Here is a 22771-nt window from a genome sequence, read left to right on the forward strand (position 1 = left end):
TGTGCTTGTGGTGTGATTAACAAATCTGTATACCTTCTAGTTTGCCAGGATACTGATCTATATTTTACTTTACAGGCTCTATTCTCATACAGTCGGCTGTAGGCATCTGGTCAAGTATGGTTTACTAATCAAATATAGCTCTTAAGTTGTATCTTTCGGAATATATTATGATCCTAAAACCAGTTTAACTTCCTCCAGTCTGCAATTATTTGCAAATAAATCTATTCATTGTGCTCAAATCAGCCAATAGTTGATATTTTTTTCCAACTATTTCATATTACTTTTGTATCCCAACAAATATCCGTGCTCACAAACAATTGTTTTGTAAATGTATTGATTGCTTGTTCTTTTTTTAATTCCGCAGTGATTTTTTTGGTATAAGTAACTAGTTATGTAAATATAGGGGATCATATGTTAATGAGCTTGTGGTTGTTGTGATGTCATAGCATGATGATTTGCATCTTTTAAAGGAACCAGAAAATACTTTTTTTTTGTGCATATATGTCTGTAATATCACCAAATAATGAGCTTGTTAGTGACATTTTTAATAACAAAAAGGATGATTTTAAAATCTTTAAAAAAAGACTGACCCAAACTTTTGAATTGTACACATGCAAATTAGAAAAAAATGCATTATTTTATTTTATTATTATGATTAATAATAAAAATGTATTATCATGTTATTTATTATTTTCAAATAAAAGCAGCCTTACCAGCTGTTTTCTTTAATTTTGCAGGGTATTTGCAAAAGATTATATTTTTTTGGTATAATTAAGTTAAAGTTTATAAAAAGTATGTAAATAGTTATGTAAATATAGGGAATCATATATTAATGAGCTTGTGGTTGTTGTGATTTCATAGCATGTCGATTTTGTGTGCATATATGTCTGTAATATCACTAAATAATGAGCTCTTTATTGACATTTTTAATAACAAAAAGAATCATTTTATCTTTAAAAAAAAATGACTGACCCCAAACTTTCGGAAAAAAAAAATGCATTATTTTATTTTATTGTTATGATTAATAATAAAAATATGTTATTATGTTAATTATTATTTTTTATAGTTTTATATTGTTTAAATAAATGCAGCCATAGCAGCCGTTTTCTTTAATTTTGCAGGGTATTTGCAAAAGATTATATATTTTTTTGGTATAATTAATTTAAAGTTTTTAAATAGATTTATATCCCACAATGGATATTTTAAAACATGGGCAAAAGGCAGCTTTCTTTCAGTTGTTCTTGTGTTTCTCACATGACGTGCAGTGGTCAGATGATTCCACACTGGCCTGAAACTTGATGGGAATTTAATGTAATTCCTTTTGAAATATTTCAGAGGATTTGTCTGTTGCGAAAGCTTTCATTTTCTGCCAGGTTCTGCTTGCAAAGACTGTGAATATTGTTCAAATCATTTTGTTGAAGGATTGAATGTTTTATGGCTTTCATTGATAAATAAAATATAGCGACTTACATTTTCATGGTGTAGATTGCTTAAAGAAAACACTGACTGAGATGAAGATGTAGAAATGGTGATATAGTTGACTTCACATGCACAGTTCAGTTTGATTTAATGTTTATTTTTCATATAATGATTACATTATGTAAATCTTTGGGAAACACTGACTGGTCTGTTTGTTGAACGACTGTGATTGGACTTTGAGAATATTAATGAACTACTATCTTTGTCTTTCAAACGGATAACTGGCCATCTTTGCCATACATGCCTCTTATTCCCTCTCAAGATTCAAAGAAGCTTAATTCACATGCTAAACAAATCTCTCTCTCTGTCTCTCTCTCAGATTGACCCTAAGGTGGCCTTCCCACGTAGAGCTCAGCCGAAGGTGAGTGCGAAGTCTCAGTTCAGGTCATCATCACAGGTGTTGTGATGTCACGCGTCACTTCTCATTAAGGACATGTAGGCTCTGTTCTAAAACCTGTGAGTGTTTTAAAGCGTCGTAGGTGTTTTCTCCATGTGACGGCTCTTCCAGACCGCAGGCAGATATACCTTCTTTTCACCATATTGCATAGAAGTGGCTTGAAGCAACAAAACCGTCAAAAGGAGCGTAAATAGAGACTAAACAACGGTTTCCTATACAATTTTTATAAAAATTTGAAAGATATTCTTTTTGACCTTATCTATCATCAAGGTTGCATTTATTTGATAAAAATACAGTAAAAACTGTAATATTTTGAAATATTATTAAATATCAAAAAAACGTGTTCTATTTTGATATATATAACGATTTGACATATATATATACGTATATATTAGGGCTCTGCAAAGGTTGTAATCGCATCCAAAATAATAGTTTGTGTTTACTTAATATATCTGTGTATGTGGTGTATAATTATTTTGTATATATAAATACACACACATGCATGTATATATATTTAAGAAAATGTGTTATTCATATATAAAATATTTATATGTATATATAATATAGATGATGTATTATATTATATATATATATATATATATATATATATATACAGTATTTATGTGCAAATAATTCTTAAAAATATACATGCATGCATATGTATTTATATATACAAAATAATTATACACAGCACACACACATATTATGTAAACAAACTTTTACTTTTGATGTGATTAATCGCAATTAATCTTTGCATAGCCTCAATATATATATATATATATATATATAATGAATTTTCAGCATTATTACTCCAGTCTTCAGTGTCACATGATCAGGAATCAGGTTCCCTCGATCGAAAAGCTCTGCATTTTCCCCATAGACTTTTGGAACATTGCAAAAAATAAGATCTGTGTTCAACAAAGAGTTGTGACCCTTTCACGTTTTGTCTATCAAGATAATCTTTACAAGTTAATTCAAAATGTATACATTTTGAAGCCTATATAAAGTTTAGAAAACCACAAGCAGACACAATAAAGTAAAAAAAAACACAAGCAGGTTATAACTGTGTGTTCTATGTCATAGATCAAAACGTGAAAATATTTACGCCGCCTTCACACTGGCAGTTGAAATCAGCTCCGTAATACGCAATACGTTCCCAACGGACGTCGTACTACACAGTGAAAAGCGTCGGACGCGGGTAGAACAAAAATGGCGGAGAGATTAAAGTTTGATTCTGTCAGTTCTGTAAGATCTCTCTGATTATGGTTATGCTGCGTGAGGAAAGTTGCTCAGGACGTTGACATGTCAGGTCGGCTAAAAAATGTGATATAGTGGTCAATAGTTCAATGTCTACCTTCAATTTAATTGTATTAACTGCCCTTATAAACGTTAGAAAGTCATGAAAATAAAAAATGACATCACAACTTATCGTTATAAAATCAATATTTATTTTATTAAAAGTTAATAATTCAAGTTTGTTTATCAGTACCATAGCAACGCTCAACTTCCGCTGGAATTGTCGGATAGGAACCGTCCGTAGCTTTTCGCAAGAGTTCAAATTTTTGAACGCATCCGGATGACCAACGGACACGATTTTCTTCGCACCGCACTCGGTCGGACCCGTTTCGGACCCATTCGCATGCGGTCTGCGAATCTCCATAGGAAATGAATGACTTCCGGTCGTTTCGCAGCCGCATCGGAGCTGATTTCAACTGCCAGTGTGAAGGCGGCGTTAGAGGACCACAGACCTTATATGAGGCGATTTAGCAAAAACCCATTCAAAAAACCCATAGACTTTAGAGTTAGGACTACAAAGTGACGTCATAACTTCGGAACTCTATTACATGTCCCTATGTGAAACATTCCGAGTCCATTACATTCCATTTCCTAGGTTCCGTTTTTAGTTAGTTTGTTCCCTTAGAAGGCAGCTGTGCAGCTCACTAGGTTTTGGAACAGTCGTACATTACTCCTACTTGTGTAATTGACACACTCATTCTTTAATTAACCTAAAAATATTAGTAAATGTAAAAATTAGCATGTCAGTGCTGTAGAATGCTCTTCATTGTAAGTTAACATGTAGTTAACCAATGTCAACAAATAGTTACCAAATACTCACCCTAGTTGTCTGTGTAGAAAGTCCTGTAGTCTCATTATGTGTCCCTTCTCTGGTGTTTTCAGCTGGTAACAAGAACAAAGAAGATCTTTGTTGGAGGGCTATCTGTCAACACCACCATCGAAGATGTGAAACAGTATTTCGATCAGTTCGGAAAGGTGAGTTCAAGGGCTAATTCTACTCTCTTATTTCTGTCATAATTTAGTTTAGTTTATCAAGAGCATTTTCCAACCCCCCAGCTAATAAACCAGCTGACAATCATACTTTAGTTCATCAAGGCAGGTCAAAGCTGCTCAATACCATTTAATTAATGGTTATGTAAATGTAGGCGTTATATGTTAATGAGTTGTGATGTCATGATGTCACATGATGATTTGCATCTGGCAAATGGTTGTAAATATATTAGAGTATAGTACAACTTTATAAATGTAGACACACACGCACACACACGTGTGTTTATTTAGCTATCTAAATGGGACATTCCATACATGTAATGGTTTTTATACTGTACAAACTGTATTTTCTCTCCCCTTACACTAATCCTACCCTAAACATACCCATTACACACAACTTTCTGGATTTTTTACATATATAAAAAAAAAAAAACTTTAATTACTTTGTTTTTACATCAGATTTAATGAGGAGGTCCCTAAAGGGAGGTTTTTGTAGATTTTGTCAGGTTTTTTTGTCCCCAAAATATTGTTAAGTACACGCACATGCACAAAAGCAGTTTTAAAAGAACCAGAAAAACAGTTTTCTGTGATATGCCTGCAATATCACCCAATCACGTGTTCTTGATATTGGTGCTTTCTTTGACATTTCCCAAAACACAAAAAGGTCACGTATATTTGTCTCTGTTTTGATGCACACAGAACACATGATATCTCTTTTATGCTCCATCTGTCTCCATTTGTTACTGTCATATTCGATGTCAGTGGTAAAGAATTGGTGTCCCAGTTGGAGTCCTTGTGTTGCTGATTTTTCTTTGGTGCGAGAGCGGCCCGCTGAGTTGAACAGTGGACAACAGGGTCTAAAGAAAGAGAAGAGCATATGAGGAGAGGCAGGAGACGAGTGAGGGAGGCGGCGGCGCCTCATGTGGGTCGAGGGCAAAAGAAGGAGGAGAAAGAGGAAGACACACACTAAAATTGACCTAAACTAGCCAGAGACACAAAACAACTGGTCATGATCATGTTTATGGGTGATTCTTTAATAGGGAAAACATTCTGACCTTTGACAACCCAATGTTTTTGTAAGATTATTTGATCAAAAATGCAGTAAAAACTGTGAAATATTATTACAATTTAAAATAATGGTTTTCTATGTGAATTTATTTTAAAATGTAATTTATTCCTGTGATGAAAGCTGAATTTTCAGCATCATTACTCAAGTCTTCGGTGTCCCATGATCCTTCAGGAATCATTCTGATTAGAGCCGCACGATTCTGGATAAATTGAGAGTCACGATTTCTTTGTTTTTGTTTCAAACTGAGATCGGGATTCTCCCAAGATTCTGAACTTAAAGGGTTAGTTCACCCAAAAATGAAAATTCTGTCAGTATTTACTCACCCTCATGTTGTTCCAACCCCGTAAGACCTTCGTTCATCTTCGCAACACAAATTAAGATATTTAAGATATTAAGATCGCTCCTGCATACTAGTCCATAGGCTTCTTGAGGGAATGACTCTTGCTGTCCTCGAAAAGTCATTAAAGACATCGTTAAAATAGTCCAAGTGACTACAGGGGCTCAATCTTAAGTTTATCAAACGACGAGAACACTTTTTGTGCGCAAAAAAACAACAAAAATAACGACTTTATTTCAACTACTCACTTCCTTCTCCATGGGCCTGTAGTCAGTTAACGTAGTGTGATTGCGTAGAGCTACGTCACACGTATGCTCACTATTGGCTGACGCTGGTCATGTGTGTGTGATGCGTGTGACGTACAATAACAGAAGCTTACGCTATTAAACTAGTAACCTGACGCTCGCGCAGAGGGAGAAATAAACGAAGAGTTGAAATAAAGTCGTTATTTTTGTTGTTTTTTTGCGCACAAAAGTGTTCTCGTCGTTTGATAAACTTAAGATTGAGCCCCTGTAGTCACTTGGACTATTTTAACGATGTCTTTAATGACTTTTCGAGGACAGCAAGAGCCAGTCCCTCAAGAAGCCTATGGACTGTATGCAGGAGCGATCTTAATATCTTAAATATCTTAATTTGTGTTTCGAAGATGAACGAAGGTGTTGGGGTTGGAACAACATGAGGGTGAGTAAATACTGACAGAATTTTCATTTTTGGGTGAACTAACCCTTTAACAAAACATCATGTCATTTACTAGAGGTTCTGACACAATGTTAATTGCTGCAGTCTATTCATAAATGTGTATTTAATTTGAATGAATTATTTGAAACTAAAAATCAGTTTGAGTGAATGATTCAATGACTCACTCTTAAAGGCTTCTTTCGTTATTGGATGAATCGGCGTGAATGATTCAATGACAAACATTTCTCTTGTCGCCACCTACTGGTGTAAAGATGTAATTGATAAATCATTATTTGAAACGAATAAATTATAACATTATTTTGGTGATCTCTCTTTAACAGACTGAGGCGAGATGAACGTTTTTGAATCAAGATCAGAATTATTCAATGATTTAAAGTCCACCTGTGGTGAAAATCAAGCTTTTAATGTTGTTTATATGTCTGTGGTGTTTTTAATATGCTTTAAGACAAACCACAAATACATAAGTCAACACCATTGCTGAGTATTTTCTCCTTAAAACTGCAGTGAACCAAAGTCCCAAAAGCGCTGGTGTTTTTGACGTCACAAACTAGCTTGTAACCAATCAGATCAACGTATGATCGTCAACGAGTGGATCGCTGAACTCAGTGAGTGAGTTGAGGCGCGGATAATTTGCATATTCATAGTACCGCGTAGCGTATACTAAATGCAAGGGTGTCAAGTTACATTCACACTATTTTAAGGCATGAAGACATTTTTTTCCAAGAAAAAAACTTTGAAATGTCATTTTGGTGATCAAAGATGAGTTTTAAGTAGGGCTGTCCAACGATTAATCGGGATTAATCGCATCCGAAAAAAATAAAACAAAGTTTTTGTTTATATAATATATGTGGGTGCACTGTGTATAATTATTTTATATATTTAAATACACACACATGCTTGTATATATTTAAGAAATATTTTCATGTATATACTGTATATAGATTTATATATATAATTTATATTATATATAAATATTTTATATTTAAATAATATTTTTTTTCTTAAATATACATCTATGTGTGTGTATTTATATATATATATATATATATATATATACAAAATAATTACACAGTGCACCCACATATATTATGTAAACTCAGACTTTTATTTTGGATGCGATTAATCACGATTAATCGTTTGACAACCCCAGTTTTAAGGGATAAAATGATCGATTTTAACGTACAGCTCTAATTCTGATGCCCAAGAAACATTTCTTATGTGTGTTTTTAAGAGTAAAACAGGATATTTGAAGAGGTAAAACTGATTGGTTTGTGAAACATCCCAGGTGTCATGTGATTGGAAGGGAAGGCCAGTAACTTTTATATGTTGTGTTTAAATAAATAGGGACAATTTTATGATTTCACCTTTTAATGTTCTTCATGTTGTAATGATAATTTTGACTAAAACCAAAATCCACTCGTGTTTACAAAGACCATAATTCGATCATGACGTGCGCTAAATACTCTGAAGACATTTCTAGTCCCTCACACTTGTATAAAGTGGCACTTGTTGTAGTAAATGAGGTGAAGGTAGGAACGGGAGAATGGGGCGCGGGTGTGAAGGTGCTGTTGGTAAAGGGGGAGGGTCCCAGAATCTTAACTGATCCAACAGCTGCTGCCCCCCCACCCTCTCAAGCTTGTTTCCACGGTGACCTGCTGGGCCTATTGTCTCCGCACACATCTCACTGTGACACCGGGTGCATGTGGGCTCTTTTTTCCCCAAATATGTAAATGCACGTGTGGATTCAGTGGTGTACACGCTCACAAATGCGTTTGACTGGGTGTGAGCACCTCGTGCACCTGTTGGGCTGCTGGGAGTTTAAAGACAACATAAAATCAGTATAATCTCTATTTAAACAAAGGTTTGGAATAATTACCATGTTTTACTGTTTTTGAAAGTTATATATGCTCATCATTATTATGATCACATGATCCTTTAGAAATCATTCTAATATCCTGAGTTACAAAAAATAATCCTGTAAAAAACGTGCTTGCCAGCATCATACCGTAAAAATACGGTTTGTTACTGTTTTTGAAATAAACTGCTAAATACAGTATTATCAGCTACGGTATAAAACTTTAATTTAACACAAAAACAGTAACACGCTGTATAGTTACGCTATGATGCTGGCAACCACAGCTGCCAGTAGTTTACCGTTTTTTTTTACAGTGCAAAACAACATGATACTACCAGAATCCAATCAAACACAAATATTAATGAATGTTTTCTGAATGATTTTTTTTCGAACGTCAAGGAAACATTTACTTTAGAACGTTCTTTGAACATTCCGAAACCAGTAGTAACATTTAAAACATTCCATGAACAATGTATAAATAACGTTAACATTATTAAAGACCAGATAACATAACAAAATCGTAATAATTTCAAACTTTTGACTGGTAGAGTAAAATCCAGCCCTACATAATGCTTTGTTTTTCTCATAAATACATCAATACACAGAAGTTTCAAATTCCATTTTGGGGGATAGTATGTGAAGTTTACCAAGAAGGGATTTTTCTACATTTAATCTGTGAAAATATTGTGCTTCTTCTCCACACTCCTCTCACTCAGCGGTTGGATCAGTATCAAAAAACACGGTGCACATGCACTAGCGTATGTATCTGTTCACAGCGCTTGGTGGGAGAAGCCCTTGTTGCCGTGAACACAATCTGGCCGCTCGAGCCCGTCCGGGAAAACTCACTGCCCTCCATTGTCCCGATCTGTTAGTCACAATCCGAAATGGTTGGAATATGATCAGCCTCACAAAAGCAAAGTACAGTGAGAGTCCAAGCGCTCCGACCCACAACAATGGATATAATGAAACATTGAGAGGGAGAGGGCCAGTGGAACGGACGGACTGGAAAAGTTAGTCTCCAGTCAGCCATGAGAGGTGTCGATTAGAGAGCTTCACTGGACCTTTTGTCCGCTGGCCTGTTTGAAGGGAAAACGAGTGATGAGGAAGGCATAAAAATCAAGTTTTATCTGGAGATCTCATACCTTCTGCTTGTTTAATAAAACAGAAACGTGACACTTGGCGGGTTTTGGGGAGGACAGGGAGTGTGTTTTGCTTGTGAGATGACATTATAGACTAAAAAACGCAGTTTGTTCTGTGTGCTCATCCATGGCGGACGGTGTAAATAGACATGTCTCCAGAAATCCCTAACATTTCTTTTGCACTGTAAAGATGCATATGCTTTATCTAATCAATATAATTGTGTCAACAGATTACAAGAAATATTAATGATTAAATTTAACAAATTAGAATTGAGTAAGAATTAATCACTCCTTAAAATTGAACCATTTAAAATGAGTAAAGTTTACACACACAAAAAAAATCTCCCTAACAGGGAGACGTCAAAGATTAATTAAGAACTCTTTATTTAATATTGCCAACATTGAAGACACTGATGTTAACAAGCAGAATCACTGAAGGAGAAAACCGTCATTTTAAAACAAACACTGATCACCACAATGGTGACTTAAATGTATGTTTTTTGGTTGTTGTTCTAAGTTTTACTCATTTTAAATGGTTAACTTTTAAGGAATTAATTTGATTAATTATTACTCAATTCTAATTTGTTAAATTTAATTAATAATATTGCTTGTAATCTTTTGCCACAATTTTTTTATTTTTTATTTTTTAAGCATATTCATTTTTACAGCGTGTAATGTAATTTGTCTCAAAGCTGTTTCTCGATTTGATGTGCAAAATGATTTTTTTTGGTTGTGTTGGAGCATTAGCTGTCATCTTTGCACACAAACTTTTGCATTTCACTTTTATCTTACTTATTTTTTTAATAAAATAAAATAATTTTTTGACAGTTCCTAAACTTTTCATTCTGTTTAGGGATCCTATGTCTTAGTCCTGTCATATCGATTAATCGCAATTAATCGCATCTAGCATCAAAGTTTGTGTTTATATAATATATGTATTATACATTACACACACATTAGAATAATTTTGTAATCATATAATTTCAGGGTTTATTTTTTTTATTATAATTAAGCAAACTTTGCCATAGTTTACAAAAGTACAAAACAACTAAATATTTACTTTTTCAGAAAGCAAACTGTCTGTGTTAAACACACTGTAAGGAAGTTTGGGAGGGAACTGGCGCGTTCAACGTTAAACTTTAACCATAACAGACGTAAGTTGCTGGGTTCTTTCTTACTGGACCAAATCTAAAGAAACTCAAAAGATATTAACCTGGTATTAAGATGCATTTTGGGTAGATGAGGGAGACGCATTCCCGTTTACACCTGGTGTTTTAATCCGTCTCTTTTGTCCACTTCTGTCCTGATTTCTTCGACGGGAGAGTCTGTGAGCGAGTAAATATATGGGTTTATTCAGATCTTTCGATCTAATGGACAAAATAAGCTGAATTTACATATAAACGCGACCGGAAAAACACACAGAGAACATCAGGTTTAGTTTCAGCTCTGACAGACACAAGACCTGTGAGTGTGTGTTAGAAATCAGGAATGGTGAGAGAACATTGTGATTTGGTATGTTTTCTTCAAACCAAACTCAGTGTAAATCCCGTCAGGCTAGAGTCTTCCCATAATGCTACTCATTAGTTCAGTAGACGGTATTGTGTGTCTGTTTGAACACACTCGACCACATGAGCGTTTACACTACGAAAGCATCCGGTCAAATGTGTTTTCGACTACTGAAAGTGGACAAGCTCAAAGCGCTTTAGACCCGTTTCCTCTTGTGACCAAAACACTTCTTAATAGCAGGTGTAAACAGGGCCTATGTGTGGCTCTGGTCACACTTCCGTCTAAATCCATGGGATTTTTCAGCCGTTTTATCGTCTGCCAGGTAAATCTTAGTAAAGTAACAACACACCTCTACTCAACAAGCCTTACAATTTGAGGTATGATTCATGTTCATAGAACAAAAGGCGCAGGATTGTTGTTGCGCCAAAGTGTAATACTCATGGTTAGTGGTTTGTTTAAATCTCTAACATCAAGTCTGATCAATAATAATAGTAATGCGCACCTTTGTAAACACACTCACATTCAGTTCTCAAACTTTTAATTTTGATATGCAGATCTTTTAGGGATACACAATATATTAGTGACACTATCAAGAGCATTATTTGACATATCTGCAAAAAATATAATCTATTTTTTGTAGGACTGTCAAACGATTAATTGCGATTAATCGCGATTAATCACATCCAAAATAAAAGTTTGTGTTTACATAATATATGAGGGTGCACTCGGTATAATTATTTTATATATATAAATACACACACATGCTTGTATATATTTAAGAAAAATGTTCATGTATATACTGTATATAGATTTATATATTTTATATATAAATTAGGGCTGTGAAATGATTAATCACATCCATAATGAAAGTTTGTGTTTACAAAATATATGTTTGTGTAGAGTGTATCATTATTTTGTATATACAAATACACACACATGCATTTATATATTTAAGAAATATTTGCACGTATATACTTAATATATATTTATACAAAATTAATATTATATATAAATGTAAATATTTGATATTAATAACACATTTTTCTTATACATTAGTGTGTATTTATATATACAAAATAATTCACACACACACAACACGCATATATTATGTAAACACAAACTTTTATTTTGGATGCGATTAATCGTTTCAGAGCCCTACCATAAATATCAATATTTTATATATAATTAATTTTTTTTTTCTTAAATATACATGCATGTGTGTGTATTTATATATAATTATACACAGTGCACCCACATATATTATGTAAACACAAACTTTTATTTTGGATGCGATTAATCGCGATTAATCGTTTGACAGCCCTAACTTAAAAAAGTTAAGCTGTACATATTTTTAAAACTATAAATATAAAGTGTTGATGCCTGGTTTCATGTCAGATTCAAGTTTGGAGCTCTAGTGTGAATGTTTTTAGGGACAAAATCATCAAAATGTGTTATTTGAATGGTTAACGGGTGAGTAGAACAAGTTATTTTTACTTGGTCAGTAACAGAAACGTCACATTGATCATTTTTCACATCAGACGCATCATCAATGCTAATGGTCACAGCAGCTGTCGGTCCGCGGTCTTCTCCTGACTTTGCAGTGTCATTGGATTTGGAGGATGGGGAGGGGGTGTTTGTGGGATTGACTCAATGAAGCGAAGGGTACGACCAGGTTTCAATAGGAGGGGGCAGGGGAGGGTTATAGTTAAATGTCAAGTCTAAGAGTGTGTGTTTGACAGCGGCCTATCTAGGCTAAGAGTGTTTGACCTTTCCCATGGTCATTTAACCAGGTGGCACTGAAAAGAGCTACTCGATGGCATAAATGTTGCCGTGTCATGTGACTCTCGAGCGCTTCCCGCCGACAGCTCTCACACGGACTGAAGTGACGTATAATCCCGAAGAGGAAGCCGTCAGTCAGTAAATAATAAGGCCTCAGATCTGGACGGGAGACAGTTAACAGTTGCTTCACGATGCTCGTGTTACAGGTTGTGTTGAGTTTCATCAAACGATCAAAAGCAAGAATGATCTGTGAACAAATTCACACAGTCATTATCAACACTGTCAACGTTACGAGATGCATTTACATCTATTTTGAGTTCAAAATCATATTAATATTACTATAATCAATATGAATGTTGTAATGTTTGGGATATATATGTATTATATAACTGGGATGGTCAGAGCATAAGCTTCATTTTGTGGTCATTGACACATTTTTTTGTGTTGATTTTGATGTTTGTTTTGGATCGTTGTCCTGATGGAGGATCCAATCACGCCCCGTTATAAGATTTCTAGCATAAGCGGTCAGGTTTTGATTTGTTTTTCTGTTGGTACTTGTTACAATCCATAATGTCATGTATCTGAAACAGTAACTCCAGCAAAAAAATAGGCCCACAACATTAATTATAGGCCCACACATATATTAGTGTTGGGCAACAATTAATCGGGATTAATCGCATCCAAAATAATTTAAAAAATAAAATAAAATTAAATTAAATATTTTTTTATATATAAATACACACAAATGCATGTATATATTTAAGAAATATTTGCATGTATATATATTAAGACATAATACATTTTTCTTAAATATATACATGCATGTGTGTGTGTGTATATATATATATATATATATATATATGAAGAGTTCAGATGCAAAAGCCTCTAAGTGCCATTTGAAATTTTCTCCTAGAATGATCATTTTTATCAAGCTTGTATATTTATGTTCAGCAATTTCACTTAAATAACAATTAATAGGTAATCTTCATTGCAATTTAAGTGAAATTACTGAACTTAAATATACAAGCTTGATAAAAATGATCATTCTAGAAGAAAATTTCAAATGGCACTTAGAGGCTTTTGCATCTGAACTCTTCATATATATATATATATATATATATATACATACAAAATAATTAAACACAGTACACACATATATTATGTATACACAAACTTTATTTTGGGTGCGATTAATATTTATATATATATATATATATATATATATGTATGTATGTATGTATATGTATATATGCGTGTGTGTGTGTATATATATATATATATTTATATTTAATATAATAAATCTTCAGCTTCAGTTTAGTATTAGCAATGCTTGATGCTAATAAGCGATTACAAAGTAATAATATTGTTTATTAGCCTAACTGTAGGCTGTTTATGGTTGCAACATTATGATCAAAGATTATACTGTAAATGAATGACTGAAGCGGTAATATATCCTTTAACTGATGTACAGTCACAGGTGAACAATTTTATAATGGCTTTAAATACAGCCCATCCAAACAGATTTTAAATCTATTCATAACTTTTTTTACTGTGGCGGTTGATTGTACAACAACTAATCAGTTCTCATTATGTGTAGTCTTGCGTAGATGATATTGTGTTATTGTGTCTGTTGATGGGTAGGAAGGAGATTTATAGATTTTCATACAGCAAATTGAATTTAAAGTTCTCTTTTCATTTGTTATCCTGACCGTTGCTTTATCACTGAACACATATTCCTCTCCCTTGTCAAAGTTTATTCTTCCAGCACTATTCATAACAGCCATTATCCAGCTCCTCGTCTCTCTCTCTCTCTCTGTTCTATTCATGAAAGGAGAAGCGAGGGAGGGGGTCAATTCTTCTAATTGAAATTCTTTGCAGAGTCTCCATGGGAATAGTAAACTTTGGAGAGGGTTTGAAGAGAAAGGGGGAACAGGACAGAGAGAGTTATTGAAAAGATTTACCCCCGCAAACTGTGCATTCGGGAGGGAGCGGACTGAGAGATTCAGTGATTCAGGTTGTTCGTGTAAACTACGGCCGGTGGACACCGATGTCTGTTTAATGAGAGAGAGAGAGATGTGTTTGCACCTTCGTTTTGTGCCTGAGCCGCTTTCACTGTTTATTCTCCACAAACAGTTTCTAGGGTTACTTCAGTCATTAAAAAATAGAAATGTCAGGGGATTTCAAGACCTGGAAAAATCATATCTTTGTCATGTTATACTTCGTTCTGAAATATTTGACCAGCTTGAGTTGCTTCTTGTGGATTTTTTTTTTTTTTTAATCCTAGTTTAATCACACACAAGAGGAGGAATTTTAAGTCTTATCTAGTTATATTTCACTCTTAAAATATTTCATTAGCCTGAATTGCGTCTTGTGTGTGCAATCTGTAAAATTATTTTTAAAAATCCAAATCATCGCACAAAACAGGATTTTGGGAGACTTTAATACCTAGAAATGTCATGTAAATTTCTATTTTGTCAATATGTATTTGTCTAGTTATTTCATTCTGAAAAATGTGTAAAATTATTATTTTTTTTAAATCCTTGTTTAATCACACACAAGAGGAGCAATTTTAAGTCTTGAAAATAAGTGTATCTAGTTATATTTCAGTAAAATATTTCAAATATTTTGAAATGTTTCAAAATAAAATATTTTAAATATTTCTTAAAATATTTCATTAGCCTGAATTGTTGCTTGTGTGTGCAATAAAAATCCTTAAATAATAAATCATCGCATAAAACAGGATTTTGGGAAACTCTAATACTTAGAAATGTCTTGGAAATTTCTATAATTTTGTCAATATGTATTTGTCTAGTTATTTCATTCTGAAAAATGTGTAAAATGATTTTTTTTTTTAAATCCCTGAAAATATTTTAAATGAATGGGATAAAATTACCCTGAATTTCTACTTCAGCATACGTTCCTTCACCATTAAACGTTAAGGTGAAAATTAAATTAAGCATTAAAATGAATCATCATAGAAACTTTTATTTTGTACCACAGACACTCTTTTAGTTAGTTATTTGATGTCCAGTGTAACATCTGGGTTGATCTTATAGAACCGCATACACTTAAAACAGTGTTTGCTTAACCTAAGGTGCTTTAAAGTATTCAAAGTCCCGCTTCATTTCACCCCTTTCTTTTTCTTTCATCCATATTGTCTTTCTTCTGTTTCTCTCTGTCCATCTCTTTCCCTCCTCCCTCTCGACCCCTCCATCTGCTGCCCCTCTCTGTTTCTTCAGAGCTTCACAATAGAGCCTCATGCTGGGTAATGGCTTAGAGTGTCTCATCCTTCTCTTTTGTGTGTGTGTGTGTGTTTTGTCTGCAGGTTGATGACGCGATGCTAATGTTTGACAAAACCACCAACAGGCACAGAGGTAAGGCGGCATTCAGGAACGCACACACGCCAAATGCACACGCTCGCGTTCAAAGCCTCGTTGAGTCATATAATTATACAACAACAGTCAAGTGTGTACATGCTTCTGCAGTCATTCAGGAGCTGGTGTTACCCTCTCTTCTCCTCTCCTCTCGTCTAGTCTAGTCTCGTCTAGTCTCTTCTCGTCTTCTCTCTATTCGTCTGGTCTCTTCTCCTCTTGTCTCGTCTCTTCTCCACTCTTTTCGTCTGGTCTCTTCTAGTCTCGTCTAGTCTTGCCTTTTCTTGTATCGTCTCTTCTCCACTCTTCTCGTCTCTTCTCCACTCTTTTCGTCTGGTCTCTTCTAGTCTCGTCTAGTCTTGCCTTTTCTTGTATCGTCTCGTCTCCACTCTTTTCGTCTCTTCTCCACTCTTTTCGTCTGGTCTCTTCTGGTCTCGTCTAGTCTTGCCTTTTCTTGTATCGTCTCGTCTCCACTCTTTTCGTCTCTTCTCGTCTCTTCTCCACTCTTTTCGTCTGGTCTCTTCTAGTCTCGTCTAGTCTTGTCTTTTCTTGTATCGTCTCTTCTCCACTCTTCTCGTCTCTTCTCCACTCTTTTCGTCTGGTCTCTTCTAGTCTCGTCTAGTCTTGCCTTTTCTTGTATCGTCTCGTCTCCACTCTTTTCGTCTCTTCTCGTCTCTTCTCCACTCTTTTCGTCTGGTCTCTTCTAGTCTCGTCTAGTCTCGCCTTTTCTTGTATCGTCTCTTCTCCACTCTTCTCGTCTCTTCTCCACTCTTTTCGTCTGGTCTCTTCTAGTCTCGTCTAGTCTTGCCTTTTCTTGTATCGTCTCGTCTCCACTCTTTTCGTCTCTTCTCCACTCTTTTCGTCTGGTCTCTTCTGGTCTCGTCTAGTCTTGCCTTTTCTTGTATCGTCTCGTCTCCACTCTTTTCGTCTCTTCTCGTCTCTTCTCCACTCTTTTCGTCTGGTCTCTTCTAGTCTCGTCTAGTCTTGTCTTTTCTTGTATCGTCTCTTCTCCACTCTTCTCGTCTCTTCTCCACTCTTTTCGTCTGGTCTCTTCTAGTCTCGTCTAGTCTTGCCTTTTCTTGTATCGTCTCGTCTCCACTCTTTTCGTCTCTTCTCGTCTCTTCTCCACTCTTTTCGTCTGGTCTCTTCTAGTCTCGTCTAGTCTTGTCTTTTCTTGTATCGTCTCTTCTCCACTCTTCTCGTCTCTTCTCCACTCTTTTCGTCTGGTCTCTTCTAGTCTCGTCTAGTCTTGTCTTTTCTTGTATCGTCTCTTCTCCACTCTTCTCGTCTCTTCTCCACTCTTTTCGTCTGGTCTCTTCTAGTCTCGTCTAGTCTTGCCTTTTCTTGTATCGTCTCGTCTCCACTCTTTTCGTCTCTTCTCGTCTCTTCTCCACTCTTTTCGTCTGGTCTCTTCTAGTCTCGTCTAGTCTTGTCTTTTCTTGTATCGTCTCTTCTCCACTCTTTTCGTCTCTTCTCCACACTTTTCGTCTGGTCTCTTCTGGTCTCGTCTAGTCTTGCCTTTTCTTGTATCGTCTCGTCTCCACTCTTTTCGTCTCTTCTCGTCTCTTCTCCACTCTTTTCGTCTGGTCTCTTCTAGTCTCGTCTAGTCTTGTCTTTTCTTGTATCGTCTCTTCTCCACTCTTCTCGTCTCTTCTCCACTCTTTTCGTCTGGTCTCTTCTAGTCTCGTCTAGTCTTGCCTTTTCTTGTATCGTCTCGTCTCCACTCTTTTCGTCTCTTCTCGTCTCTTCTCCACTCTTTTCGTCTGGTCTCTTCTAGTCTCGTCTAGTCTTGCCTTTTCTTGTATCGTCTCTTCTCCACTCTTCTCGTCTCTTCTCCACTCTTTTCGTCTGGTCTCTTCTAGTCTCGTCTAGTCTCGCCTTTTCTTGTATCGTCTGGTCTCTTCTCCACCCTTTTCGTCTCTTCTCCACTCTTCTCCACTCTTTTCGTCTGGTCTCTTCTAGTCTCGTCTAGTCTTGCCTTTTCTTGTATCGTCTCGTCTCGTCTCCACTCTTTTCGTCTCTTCTCGTCTCTTCTCCACTCTTTTCGTCTCTCCTCCACTCTTCTTGTCTCTTCTCCACTCTTTTCGTCTGGTCTCTTCTAGTCTCATCTAGTCTTGCCTTTTCTTGTATCGTCTCGTCTCTTCTCCACTCTTTTCGTCTGGTCTCTTCTAGTCTCGTCTAGTCTTGCCCTTTCTTGTATCGTCTCGTCTCCACTCTTCTCGTCTCTCCTCCACTCTTCTTGTCTCTTCTCCACTCTTTTCGTCTGGTCTCTTCTAGTCTCGTCTAATCTTGCCTTTTCTTGTATCGTCTCCTCTCGTCTCCACTCTTCTCGTCTCTTGTCCACTCTTCTTGTCTCGTCTCTACTCTTTTCGTCTCTTCTCCACTCTTCTCGTCTCATCTCGTCTAGTCTTGTCTTTTCTTGTATCGTCTCCTCTCGTCTCCACTCTTCTCGTCTCTTCCCCACTCTTTTCGTCTGGTCTCTTCTAGTCCCGTCTTGTCTTTTCTTGTATCTTCTCCTCTCGTCTCCACTCCTCTCTTCTCTTCTGCACTCTTTTCGTCTGGTCTCTTCTCGTCTCTTTTCCTCTCGTCTTGTCTCTTCTCCACTCTTCTCTTTTCGTGTCTTCTCGTTTTGTCTCGTCATCTCATCTCTTGTATTTGAGGAATAATTTAATGCTCAAAAGTTGCTCATTTACAACTCAGGAGATGTAATGAAGTTCTTATTTATACTTATTCTTCAGTATCGACTTCGTCTCAGACGTTTCTCCCCATAGTGTGTATGTGAAGTGTTTGCTCAAAATACCCCACAGATATTTTCATATAGCATGTTAAAATTGTCACATATTGAGGGTGAGCAAAAATGCACCGTTTTTGTGCTTGTCCCTTTAAATGCAAATGAGCTGCTGCTCTCAGCACAGGGGGCGGAGCTACAACAGCTTGTGTCCTTTTACATTACGCAGATGTGCACTGAAAATGTCAATATTTATGTTCAAACCGGAATCAGACAATAACGGAGAGACTCGAGAAGAAGTTACAACATGTAAAAGCAACAGGACATTTCTGAATGGTTAGTTGATGAATTTAGGTAGCTTACGTGTAGTTATCTTCTAGAATTGATTAGCATATTCTGTCTTGATAATCTATAAATCATGTTCCTGGGGCGGGGTTTATGTAAATGTTAGGGTTGGTGATGTCATGTTTGTTGTAGTCCTTAAAAACGATTTCTTTAAAAGCAAATATCTTCCAACATTACACACTAACTAAAGTTAGAAAAGTGAAATCATAATCGGCCACCCCTTTAAATAACTAGAAAAACTTATTTGTGATCATGTTGTGATCAAGCTCAATTTGTTGCTCAAAGTTATGCTTCATTTAAGCTTTCTTTTTGATAAAGTCAGATCAAACTCTTATTAAAGAAAAAAAAAGATCAAAGGTTGGTCTTTCATGTGATATTTGAGATCTCGTCTCGTCTCTTCTCATCATTGTCTCATGCCTATTGGCTCAGGGGCTTTGCTAAAGTTCATTTAGGGTAATAGGGGTTTGGTGTTGGTGAGCTGGTTAGTAGTTCAGAGGTTAAACTGTCACGCACCTGGGATAGACAGCAGGTGGGCGGAGTCACAGATGAGTGGGCGGGGTCGAGGAGGTAAGTGCAGCAGGTGAAGCGGTAATCTCTGGAGAGAATGTGCTGAATATATGAACAGCTGTAAACAGAACAAAAGAGAGAACAGCTAATGGGGAAAATTGATGCCAGGATTGCACTGGGCAAAATAAACATGCTCTATGTTTAGATTCTGTGAAAGCAGCGTCATGTTTGTGATCCGTGTGTACTTGCTCTGCAGGTTTTGGCTTTGTGACCTTTGAGAATGAAGACGTGGTGGAAAAGGTCTGCGAGATCCACTTTCATGAGATCAACAACAAGATGGTGAGTGTGTCCTGCTTTTTATAAAGGTTTGAAAGACACTCCATATTCAGTAATAATGTTGATTTGAATACACAACTGACTGGATAACAACTGGATAATGAACTTCTTGTCTTCTGCTTCATAACTGAATCAAATTGGTTTCATTATTGAAGAATTTTGCGACATTGACCCGAATTGAATCATCATTGAACTGAAAAATGACACTATTGTCTTCTGCAGTGCTTCTTATATCTGGAACTTAATAAAACCAACATTGAACTATATTGACGCTATTCGTTATTCTCATATTTGTTAAAGTTTGCTTCACCGATTCTGTTATTTGTAGTGTATAAAGCGCTATAGAAGTGTGTGATGACTGTCTTCGGCTCTGTTTGAAGGTGGAGTGCAAGAAGGCGCAGCCGAAGGAAGTGATGTCACCGACAGGTACGGCGCGAGGCCGCTCCAGGGTGATGCCCTACGGCATGGACGCCTTCATGCTGGGGATAGGCATGCTGGGTAAGATGGAAAACGCACATCATTTCAGTGAACTCGCGCACACATGAGTAAATGAGAGTTTGGCGCCAGCTGCTGTTTACAATAGGAAACTGCACTGCGTGATTGTGAGCTTGCCACAAATCAGAGCAACACATGTCACGTTATGCAAGATTTTATTTTTATACTTAATTGTGAAAAGGGTTAATGTACAAAATAAACATCGCAAATTACATCAAATGTTATTTTAAAACAGTCAAAACAGGGTTTTATTCAGAACATTCATTCACAGTTAGTAATTTAGACTCTAAAACAAGTACACATCATTAAAAATGTCTTACCGCTGGATAAATGAGTAAATACATAGAGAATTAAATTCTGAATTAGTAACAAATATTGTAGTAAAATATGAAATTAATTAAACACATTCACTAAAAACACTAGAGCAAAAATGACTTAATTTTCATTTTCATTAGTAACTGTGGAAGAAAAGATCTGTTTTCTTCTTCTATGTTATTCTTACTTTTTATAAGAATATGTATGTATATATTTAAGAAAAATGTGTTATTAATATTAAAAATTAAATTAAAAATTAAAAATATTTATATTTATATATAATATTAATTGTGCATAAATATATATAAAATATGTACATGCACATATTTCTTAAATATATACATGCATGTGTGGGTATTTATATATACAAATTAATTATACACACTACACAAACATATATTATGTAAACATAAACTTTTATTTTGGATGCGATTAATCGTTGTCCATCCCTAGTTGAAACTAACATTAATAAATGCTATAAAAGTATTTTTTTTTTGTTAGTTCATTTAGTTAACTAATGTTAGCAAATGGAACCTTATTGTAAATGTGCTTTATGAATAAACATGCCTGGTCTCTGTTGCTTTTCAGGTTACCCAGGGTTCCAGGCGGCCACCTACGCCAGTCGTGGCTACACAGGAATCACACCAGGATACACATACCAGTTCCCAGGTCAGTCCTCCTTTCCTCGTTTCTATCTGTGCAGAACTATCACAGAGCCAGTCATCCACTGCAATGTCAAAATGCATCACTTAATATATTACAAACATAGTTAGAAATTAACTATTTTTCCCTCTGAGTTGATTTTTTTTGATGGATTTGATCAAAACACTCTCAAACACAGTAGTTTTTAAAGCTGCTTGTAGATTTCAGCACTAGATTAGGCTGTTTTTGCCATGCTATCCCACAAGACATTTCAAAGAGAAAGAAATATTTCCAGCTGCTTCTCAGCGTGACATCAGTAAAATAAGTTTTTAAATCACCCTTGACCAGAAACATAACCTTTTCCCAAATGACATTCACAATAATGGACAGTGTGGGTTCATTTATTAAACCATTTGATTGACTATTAAGCTAATTTGATAGCGCTTTCAGTATATGTAGATATATATATAGATAGATAGATAGATAGATAGATAGATAGATAGATAGATAGATAGATAGATAGATAGATAGATAGATAGATAGATAGATAGATAGATAGATAGAGACACACACATACATACAGTACACACATATGATAACAGCTGATTTTTCCTGGAAGTTTTTTGTTTTTTAAATCATTTTTTTGTTGTTGTTGCATAAAATAAAACTTGTAGATGTGTTTTTTTTGGCAAATAATTTATATTTAATACATACATATAATAAATAAATAATAAAAATATACAGACACCATTTTTGTCCTATATATATATATAATCCAGTGAATTAAAAACTTTAAAGGAAACTTGAAAGGAACTTCTCGTTTGATTAATTTCTAGTGATCTTGATGCATGCAAACCAAAAAATGATTCATAACAAATGAATGATCACCCTAAGATCAGTGCAAAAACAGCTTCAAATTATGAATGAAGTGGTCAATTATATATTTTCTTTTGCACAAACAAAGCACTCAAGTTAAACCACTGGAGTCACATGGATAATTAATGACAGATTTTAAATTTTTGGGTAAAATAACAATTTAGCCCTCAAACCGTATTCACTTTATAGCCCTTAATCCTGTAATTGTGGACAAATGTGGGCACAGAGGACTCAGGTGTGATCCTGATTTTTATTTATTATAAATGTTAGATCACTGTCTTCGATAAAGTTTTGTCTATCCATTTTTGATGTTTTTTTTTTTATTTTGGGGGTAATTTTGAATTTATTTACTTCAAAAAGTGCCATATTTTCTATGTAAATTATGCTTATTTTTATGTTTTATTTTTTAATTTTTTTAACTACATTAAAATATCATTCCTGTAAGTTCTTAGAGCTAAAACCTAAAGATGAAGTGACTTTGCTGTCACCTGGTGTCTTATTTTGGCTTATTTAGAATGCTCTAAATAACAGTTTTTTTTCACCCTCTTATCATTGTAGAATTGAGTCAAAAAAATAATAATTGTTTGTGTTCAGGAAGCAAACTTAGGAA

At 35.3% G+C, this 22771-nt stretch overlaps 1 protein-coding gene across 2 annotated transcripts in view; it reads left to right on the top strand.

Annotated features, from left to right (window-relative positions):
- The window catches only part of msi1a (musashi RNA binding protein 1a), a 39807-nt gene that overhangs the window by 14214 nt on the left and 2822 nt on the right, over nucleotides 1-22771 (top strand). For both annotated transcript variants that reach the window (XM_089130617.1, XM_089130616.1), the window contains exons 5-10: nucleotides 1799-1840; nucleotides 4055-4147; nucleotides 15872-15920; nucleotides 19754-19836; nucleotides 20214-20331; nucleotides 21232-21312. In XM_089130617.1, the coding sequence (XP_088986743.1) occupies nucleotides 1799-1840; nucleotides 4055-4147; nucleotides 15872-15920; nucleotides 19754-19836; nucleotides 20214-20331; nucleotides 21232-21312 (466 nt within the window). The remainder of the gene's footprint in view (nucleotides 1-1798; nucleotides 1841-4054; nucleotides 4148-15871; nucleotides 15921-19753; nucleotides 19837-20213; nucleotides 20332-21231; nucleotides 21313-22771) is intronic.

Source organism: Pimephales promelas, chromosome 4, assembly GCF_988280905.1.
Source record: "Pimephales promelas chromosome 4, fPimPro1.hap1.1, whole genome shotgun sequence".
In the NCBI taxonomy this organism is placed as follows: Eukaryota; Metazoa; Chordata; class Actinopteri; order Cypriniformes; family Leuciscidae; genus Pimephales; species Pimephales promelas.